The sequence below is a fragment of the Lycium ferocissimum genome, chromosome 6 (assembly GCF_029784015.1).
Source record: "Lycium ferocissimum isolate CSIRO_LF1 chromosome 6, AGI_CSIRO_Lferr_CH_V1, whole genome shotgun sequence".
Taxonomy (NCBI): Eukaryota; Viridiplantae; Streptophyta; class Magnoliopsida; order Solanales; family Solanaceae; genus Lycium; species Lycium ferocissimum.
Window position 1 is genome coordinate 4,681,975 of NC_081347.1, and position 9,127 is coordinate 4,691,101.

The 9,127-nt window shown below is 35.2% G+C and overlaps 1 protein-coding gene across 2 annotated transcripts; it reads left to right on the forward strand.

Moving 5' to 3' along the window:
• Positions 1-424: 424 nt before the first annotated feature.
• On the forward strand, positions 425-8,422 carry LOC132059009 (uncharacterized). Of its 2 annotated transcripts, XM_059451468.1 has the most exons (9): positions 427-1,239; positions 4,827-5,033; positions 5,116-5,358; positions 5,817-5,883; positions 6,007-6,198; positions 6,305-6,396; positions 7,344-7,523; positions 7,599-7,735; positions 7,839-8,422. In XM_059451468.1, exons 1-9 carry the CDS (start codon positions 751-753, stop codon positions 8,008-8,010), a joined length of 1,779 nt encoding a protein of 592 aa, XP_059307451.1. In that variant the 5' UTR covers positions 427-750; the 3' UTR covers positions 8,011-8,422. The 2 variants fall into 2 exon arrangements, 1 of the variants encoding a protein (XP_059307451.1); XR_009415476.1 differs by lacking the exon at positions 7,839-8,422 and having other exon boundaries at positions 425-1,239; positions 6,305-6,400.
• Positions 8,423-9,127: the final 705 nt, after the last annotated feature.

Below are 9,127 nucleotides of genomic sequence, written 5' to 3' on the forward strand. Positions count from 1 at the left end.
TTTTGGTAGATAGAACACTACTCCCTTCATTTCAAATTATTTGTCACTTTTTTGTTTTACATGCTTCTTAAGAAATATTAATTAAGAGGACAATTTGACTAACTTAACCCTTATTTATATTTAAATTATAATCTCTCTTCATTAAATATTTACTCTATTTATATGTCATCTCCATTAATTACAAAATTCTACTAAGGGTAAAATGATAATTAATTATGCTTTGAACTTCTAAAATGATAAATAATTTAAGACAACTATATTTAGTAATCACGATAAATAATTTGAGACAGAGAGAATACCATTTCAAGAAAAAAATCTAAAATTTGTTTTCTATCATAAATTTCAAAAGTTGTTTTTACTTTTTAAACTCAGCATGTAATCGAATAATGTCAAACAAGACGGTAGAGTATTTATTTCAAGGCCCAATTAAAATCTTAGTATTTGCACCACATAAACAAATCCTCCAATAAGTTCCCGGAATCCTACTCTTTCAATCGCCGTCTACTTTACACTGCTCACAGTTCTATAATAGCAGAGTAATCAAAAAAATGCCAAAAATCATATACAAAGAAAAACAAAATAACAGAATATTTTGATCATCACAGTTCACAAAATTCCCTCAATCTCACAAGTCACAACAGCTTACCTGTCTCCCTACCCCCTACCCCCTCACCCCTACCATATATATATATAATACTCCATGTATCTATAGGTCTGTGTATACAAAATTTTCCGGTGAGTAAAAAAGTAATGGCAGACGACGTCGTTCCAAAGACATTTCGAGCGTTAGTAGAATCAGCCGAAAAAAAATACGCGCGTGTACGTGACTTGCCGGCATATGGAGTTGCTAAAACAAGTAACCATTATTTCCACAAAGTATTTAAAGCGTATATGAAGTTATGGAAATATCAACAAGAGCATAGAGTCAAGTTGATTGATTGTGGTTTACAAAGATGGGAGATCGGTGAGATCGCTTCACGGATCGGTCAACTTTATTTTAGTCAATATATGAGGACTAGTGAAATTAGGTTTTTACTTGAATCGTGTATTTTCTATGAAGCTATTCTGAATAGAAAGTATTTCGAAGGTTCGAGAAAGGATAGAATGGTGAGGTTTAAAGAGTTGAGGTTTTATGCTAGGTTTTTAATGGTTTCGTTGATTTTGAACCGGGTTGAAATGGTGAAGTTGCTTGTTGAGCAGTTTAAAGCTATTGTTGATGACAGTAAAGCTGCTTTTCCGGTACTAATTTCGTTCTCTTTGTTAATTTTCAAGCTCATCTTTGACGACAATCTGCTGTGTTTTTTGTTTATGTACTTAGGGCCTCGGATTAAAATTTAGCTTTAGGCCATTTTCTGGTACTGGCTTGCTATGTTTGATGAACTGTGAGAACATATCTAAATTGTTAGGTTTCAGTCATTGTTATTTCTTGTAACAATAATTTGGTGTTTCTTTTTCCCCCTATACTTAAGGTCATTTGGTGTTTTTTTCCCCCTATACTTAAGGTCTCGGATTAAAATTTAGTTTTAGGCTATTTTTCTGGTGCTTGCTTGCTATTTTTGATGAACTCTGAGAAAGTATTTAAGTTGTTAGGTTTCAGTCATTGCTATTTCTAAATTTTGTCTCCAATTATATGGAAATGAAGCTTAAATTAAGAATAATTTGTCAATCGTATGAGATCACTTTATGGATCGGTCAACTTTACTTTAGTCAATGTATGAGTACTAGTGAAATTAGGTTTCTATGAAGCGATTTTGAATAGAAAGTATTTTGAAGGTTCTGGAAATGATAGGATGGTCAGGCTTAAGGAGTTGAGGTTTTATGCTAGGTTTTTAATGGTTTCCTTGATTTTGAACGAGTTTTGAAATGGTGAAGCTGTTAATTGAGCAGTTTAAAGCTATCGTTGAGGACAGTAAAGCTGCTTTTCCGGTCTCTATTTCCTTTTAAGCTCATTCGTACAAACAATTTGCAGTTTTTTTTGGGGTAAAATTGAAGTAATCGTTTGGTGCTTGCTATTTTTGGGTCTTGGATGGATGAACTTTGAGTAAATATTTAAATTATAGGTTTTTCATTGCTATTTCTAAATTTGTCACTAATTTTGTGGAAATGAAGCTTAAATTAAGAAGATTATACAGTAATTTAGCTGTCAGATTGAGGAATTAACACGAAACATCAACATATTTGTTAATTTTGTTTCTATTTTTGTGGCTTTGAAGCTCATTTGTAACAACAACTTGCAGTTTTTTTGGTAAAATAGAAGTAATTGTTAGATTTTAGTCATTGCTATTTCTAAATTTTGTCTCCAATTTTGTGGGACTGAAGCTTAAATTGAGAAGAATTGTCATTTGTATGATAAAAATCCAGTAATTCAACTGTTAGATTGAGGAATTAACATGAAATTTTAACATGTTTTAGTTGATGACAATAAAACTGCTTTTCCCGTACTGCTTCCTTTTTTTTTTTTTTTTTTTTTTTTTTTAAATTTTGTTTCCATTTTTGTGTCTTTGAAGCTCATTTGTAACAACAACTTGCAGTTTTTCTTTTGGGTAAAATGGAGGTAATTGTTTTGATGCTTGCTATTTTTCGTTCACGGATGGATGAACTTTGAGCAAATATTTAATATGTTAGGTTTCAGTCATTGCTATTTCTTAATTTTGTCTTCAATTTTATGGAAATGAAGCTTAAATTAAGAAGAATTTGTTTTTTGTATGATAGACGTACAGTAGTTTAGCTGTTAGATTGAGGAATTGACATTATTTTGTTTCCATTTTTGTGGCTTTGAACCTCATTTGTAACAACTACTTGCAGTTTTTTGGGGTAAAATGGAAGTAATTGTTTTGGTGCTTGCTATTTTTCGTTCTCAGATGAATGAACTTTGAGTACATAGTTAAATTGTTAGGTTTAAGTCACCGCTATTTCTAAAATTTGTCTCCAAGTATTTTTTGTAACTTTGTTTCCGTTTTTGTGGCTTTGAAGCCCATTTGTAACAAATACTTGGATTTTTTCTTTTTGTTGTAAAATGGAAGTAATTGTTTTGGTGCTGCTGTTTATCGCACTCGGATGGATGAGATTTGAGTAAATATTTAAATCATTAGGTTTCAGTTAGTGCTATTTTGTAGATTTTGTCTTCAATTTTATGGAAATGAAGCTTAAATTAAGAAGAATTGTTATTTGTATGATAGACATATAGTAGTTTAGCTGTCACATTGAGGAATTGACATGAAATTTTAACAGATTTCAGTTGATTTTTAAGTCAACTTTGATCAAACTGTTTGGAATTCCATCAATTAAAAGGAATTTGTCAGATGTAGGGTAAAAGTTAAAACCCACAAATTTAGCTGTTAGATTGAGGAATTAACATGACTTTTTTTTTAGCATTTTTCAGTAGATCACTTAAGTTAGCTTCGTTCCAACTGTTTGGAAAGTGAGAATCCATATTTACCTCTAGCAAATTATGTGCCTCACTAATAGCGCTTTTTACTACACGCCAAATTTCCGGCATTTAAACTTTCTAGTGTCACTTGAGCTATTGAGACACGTAATATGGATTCTCTAGGCTAAGCTTTGTCATGTATTATTGGTTGAAGTGATTGAGAACTTGTGACAATTGAGTCACATAGTATGGCTTCTCTGGACTCAGCTCTGTCAGGTGGTATACTTTTGGTTGTAGTGATGGAGACTTGTCTTTTTAGTTCATAGTAAAGAATGGTCATTCTCTTAAAAAATGGAGAAAAGTTTCAGCTGAGATGACATTTTTACTGGTTAATATACCATGACTTCTTCCAGAGTTGAGCTGGTATAAGACTTTCTTTAACTAAGAAAAGGATTAAAAAAGAAGAGATGGAGAAAATTTTGTCGTTGGTGCCTTTGTTGTCTTACTTCAAGGTGTTCAGACCTAAAGCTTTGACCATTCCACACTATATTATGATGGCGTTGTCTGAAAAATGGTTTTAATTTTACCGTAATTGCCAAAAGTGCTAATTGCCCCTGTACTTTGTACTCTGGAAGGAACACATAAGGATGTATAACAAAATGCATACACACTTTAAACCGTTTTGAATATTTAACTTGCATTCTGCACCTATGCATGCGAATAAGGTTAACATTATGAATGTGGGGGAGGTGCACTGGGGATGGTGAACCCTGCGAAGCATTCCATGACTTTGTTCCCTCTCTTTCTTTTGCCTTTTCTATGGTGTCATGGAATACTCTCTTTGTTTTGTTCCGTCTCTTTCTTTTGCCTTTTATATATGGATATGTACACATATGTTGTGTATGTAGGTACACATAGATGTAGCTGTAATATACATTTTAAGAGAGAGACATTAAGAAGTTTGATTGAGTTGTATGCTATATCATTAATGGTAGTGGTCGTCACTGCAAAATCAAAAAGGAAGTATTTCTGAGGAAATGTTTAACTTACTCCTAATGAAAGAAGTGTCACATATTAATATATTATGCAAGATCTTCTGCATATTATCTTCAAAAGGCTCAGACTGTGGATGCAGGTTTTGTTATGCCCGTCTACATCTCAGCAATCATATGTTTTGCAATGGTTACTGAGTACATAGGAGATGATTCTCGTACTTTAATTTCTGGAACTAGTTGCTCTGGGACCTCTTCTTTTCATTTCCAAATGCAAATCTGGTAGATTAGTTGCTTTGTAGTTGAAATTACTTTGATTGTGCTTGAAGCACAATTACATTTTCCAATTGCTTTTAAACAATAAAGTGATGCTTCAGCCGCTTTAGCCTTGTACTTACTATCTATGTTTCAACAGAAATTCTGTACTTCTTTTCATAAGATGAACCATAGTAATACTTTCACAGGGTACTAACTTCAAAGAGTGGAGACTGGTGGTGCAAGAAATTGTTAGATTCACAAGAGCTGATTCTCCATCTCCTGATGCCAGGCCTTTGCGATATTGTGCTCTCTATGATTCACATCCATCATCTCGTCCATACGTGGCTCGCTTCCATGCTAAGAAGGTGCTAAAGTTTCGAGATGCACTGTTGACAAGTTATCACAAAAATGAGGTATTGACAACATCCAATTACCTCAGTGTTAAGTTGTGCTCAGTTTTGTTGCACAAGTAACTGATACTCATTCTTATTTCAGGCCAAATTCGCAGAATTAACCCTGGACACTTTCAGAATGCTGCAATGCTTGGAATGGGAACCCAGTGGATCTTTCTATCAAAGAAGTCCAGTTGAACCACGAGCAAATGGTGCAGTGACCGACCAATCTATAACTTCTGGACTGATAGATATTAACTTGGCTGCTGAGATGATGGATCCAGCTTTGCCTCCAAATCCCAAGAAGGCTGTTCTTTATCGTCCTTCTGTTCCACTGTTGATATCTGTGAGTTCCGTTATGTTTACTCTGTGTTGCCATTTGGATTAATCCATATCTAAGTAGTCCGATACTGAAATATGGCTTCATATTAAGGAAAGGGAATGTAGAAAATAATCTTGCTGGTTGATTTGTTGTTTTAAGTTATTTGGTTCCCTTTCTTGGGAACTGATCGGACAACTAAATGCTGAAGCACCTGATACTATGCAAAACATGGAAAGTAGAATTTGAAATCTCCCTCTTTTGCTTATGTTGCCCACTGAATGTTACCTGAGTGCTCGATGTTAATAATGATTTCTTTGCACCTGTCCACACGATAGCTATTTAGATTAATCTATTTTAAGATTGAACCCTGCCAAGTGCCCATATCTGCTTCGATTATGGAATAATATCTGATCTGAGTTATTGCTTCTGACTCTCCTAGTGTGTATCCTTCTTATTCAGTCGTTTTGTTCTGGCACCCCCAGGTCGTCGCCACGATGTGTGAGGAGCTCCCTCCAGAGAGTGTGGTATTAATATATATTTCTGCATCAGGTTAGCCACTTTAATTTTTTTTTCCCCCCTAACCGAAACATCAGGTTAGCTATTTAATCAGTGAAATTCAGCTCCGGATATGCTCATTGTGGCTGAAATCTCAATCCTGTGGTGTATTTCCAGGAAATACAATTCAGAGTACCCCCTCTCACTCAGAAAGCTCTTCAAGTTCTAAAAAGTCTTCGAAGGGCAGTGCTCTTTCTCGTACTTCTTATGAACAAAAGAGTGCTTTGCATGAAAATTATAGTAACACCAATGGAGATACGGGTCAATATTTCGAGAATTGTTTGTGCTTAGGTCCTAGCAGGAGTGGAGGTACACTATCAGAACATTTTTTATGTGCAGTTAATAAAATGGTTTATGATTGTCTCATAGTATTCTAAATCTAACTGCATAAGTTTTACCAATTGGGATCTTGCAGGTTCAAATAACCTCTATCCAGGCGATCTAATTCCTTTCACACGAAAACCTCTCTTCGTAATAATTGATAGTGACAAAAGCGATGCATTCAAGGCAGGTTTGTTTGTGTCTAACTCATTGAATCATGATGATCTATCCCTGAGTAAGACACAGATTCCAAAGTGTGTTTGGATTCTGCTTGTTGTCTAGAAACTGTGTAATGCTCTTGAGAGAAAATGACAAGATATGTTGGTGGCGTCTAGTGAGTATGAGATGCAATTTGCAGATGATGCGAGAAAAAACTTGGCATTATCACAGCTTCTTATGGATATTAATCTGGCATATTTGTCCAAACAAAACACAGTAAGCGTATGATTGGATAGTCTCAAATTAGAGGATCTTTTCTGGCCTTCTAAAGCTTCGTATTTTATGAAACTGTGGAGTGTTTGTCCAGTAAAAATCTACCTTATTCTCATTTGCTTCCTAAGGAATAAGTGGAATACAAGTGTAGGTTGGTTCGGTGGTAAACATCTGTTATACATGGTCATTCTTCGGTGCTTTAGTTGTTTCCCAGAGAATCCGTACCTGAACTACACACATCTAAGATTCCCAAATGCCTACATGTCTTGAGACCTTTAAATTGTTGTACTGTCTTCATTGTTCTGATCAAGTCCTTACTGTGCTTGATAACATGTTGAACTTCTGAATGTCCAAATTTACGTGTTTTTTGTTCTTGATCACGTTTGTTGAATTATGTGAAGCGGCTCATATTGAAGTGATCAATTGTTGAAGAAGGGACAGTTTGATTTTTCCAAATCTATAATTGCTGTTATTCCACCTCATTAATTACTTTAAAGCTACTCAAAATCAATTGCTTTTCCTACCAATCATCAATACGGGTGGATTTAGCTCTTTTTTTTCTCATCTGTTTGGGTGGTTGGAAAATTACTGTTGTAAATATTGTACTTCACGTATGATTTATTTTATTGCAAGTTCAATTTCAAGTTATTATCTTTGAGGAGGACTATTTCTTTGCTGATACATCGCCCGTTGTTCTCCAGGTTCTACATGGGGCAGAAAGAGGAGAAAAAAGTGCTTTATTTCTCTCTCCTCTGAGGCCATCATTCAAGAACCCAGGCACTGATGTAACACAAACTGGAAGTCAGTTCACTTTGTTCTTGGCTGCCCCCTTACAGGCTTTCTGCCAGTTGGTTGGCCTTGTCTCTTCTGATAAGGATATGGTAAATGGACAGCAATGCTAATTGCTTTGCTGGGCAGTTGTATGTCGTTCTAACTTTCATATTATTGCTCGACAGGATTGTTATGATGAGGCTGATGACATCATCTCAACTGCATTTGCGGAGTGGGAGGTGATCCTCTGTACGTCGACTAGCCTAGATTTGGTTTGGGCTCAAGTTTTATCTGACCCTTTTCTACGACGGCTTATTCTCAGGTAAGCATTTTCTGTTTCAACCAATCTCTAGTTGTTACACGGTTACAAGTTGTCGCAGTAGCCTACTTGGATGTTAACAACATGCTTTATTTCTCCTGTGCAGATTCATATTCTGCCGTGCTGTGCTTGGCCTATTTTGCTTGCGCGAACGTGGCGATGAGTATTTGCCTGTTTGTCTCCCGAAGCTTCCTGATACATTCTCACCGAACTCTGAAACTGTCCAACCAGCTATCAGACGACTTGCAAAGCTTCTAAAAGTTGGAGATTGTTTTTGATTTTGAATTGTCATAAATGTCTGTTCATCAGACATGTGAAATATGTGATGCTCCCTTTATGATGTAAAGAGATCCAGAAACTTACCAGTCAGCATTTCGATAAAGAAAGACACCCTGGTAACCAAAGTGCTGATTGGAAGTACAAACACATTCTTTTAGGTGATCGGTTTACTTAGTTTATAGCAATATCTTCTTTCATGTGTAGAAATTGGGGGTTTTCTTTATTATTTAGTCGTTGATAGGGAGCATTTGGTTGGTGAAATTGTCTGTTGCTGATAGAAGAGTCACCCTGAGTTTTTTGTGTCATGTATTTTTGTTTCTACAGGAATTAGTGCTAATTTGTTCATATATATCCTGTATTATAGAAGCTGGCAGTTGAATTCTTTAATTATTAGTTGAGCAATTTCTCTTCCTTTTTGTGTTCTAAATTTACTCTATTACCCAAGCTGACACTTTTTGCCATGCTTGTAAAACAGATGTGTTATCTTTCACTTCAATGATGCAGGCTCCAATTCAGTTCTCCTACATTGATACCGACCACAAAAAATGGTTTAAGCTATATACACAGGCAATTATATACGACCTTTTACACCATTAGTGTAATTTGATATACTATAGCGGATGACTAGCCCTTTATTGTACATCATACAGTATCAATCAAAGCTTATTTAATAGAGTGATTTGCAGTTATCATTTAAATAATTCTGGTGCATAAAATTGGCCCGTCACGTTCACCATTTCGTTCTCTGTTTAAGCAGAATCAGGAGATGATGAGACATAACATTTGTGCTCATAATTTGAATATCGCAAGTCTAATTGGAATTTCTTTGGTAGTTTGAGCTTATTGCACTAAAAAATTTGCTACTAATAGCAATTACAATGAACAAAAGGACTTTTTAGCGTAAGTGTAGAAATCGTGGTTGGTAGGATAAGAATAATAGCCTTGAGATATTACAATTAATGCATATTATTTAGTCCCAAGATTTGTTACATCTATCTTCTGTCTTGTCACTTTGATGTCTCATTTTTTTTTAAGTCAGGGGTCTTTTGGAAACAACTTCTCTACCCCATAAAACCTCATAAAAGTAGGAGTAAGTTCCGTGTCTATCCTACCCTC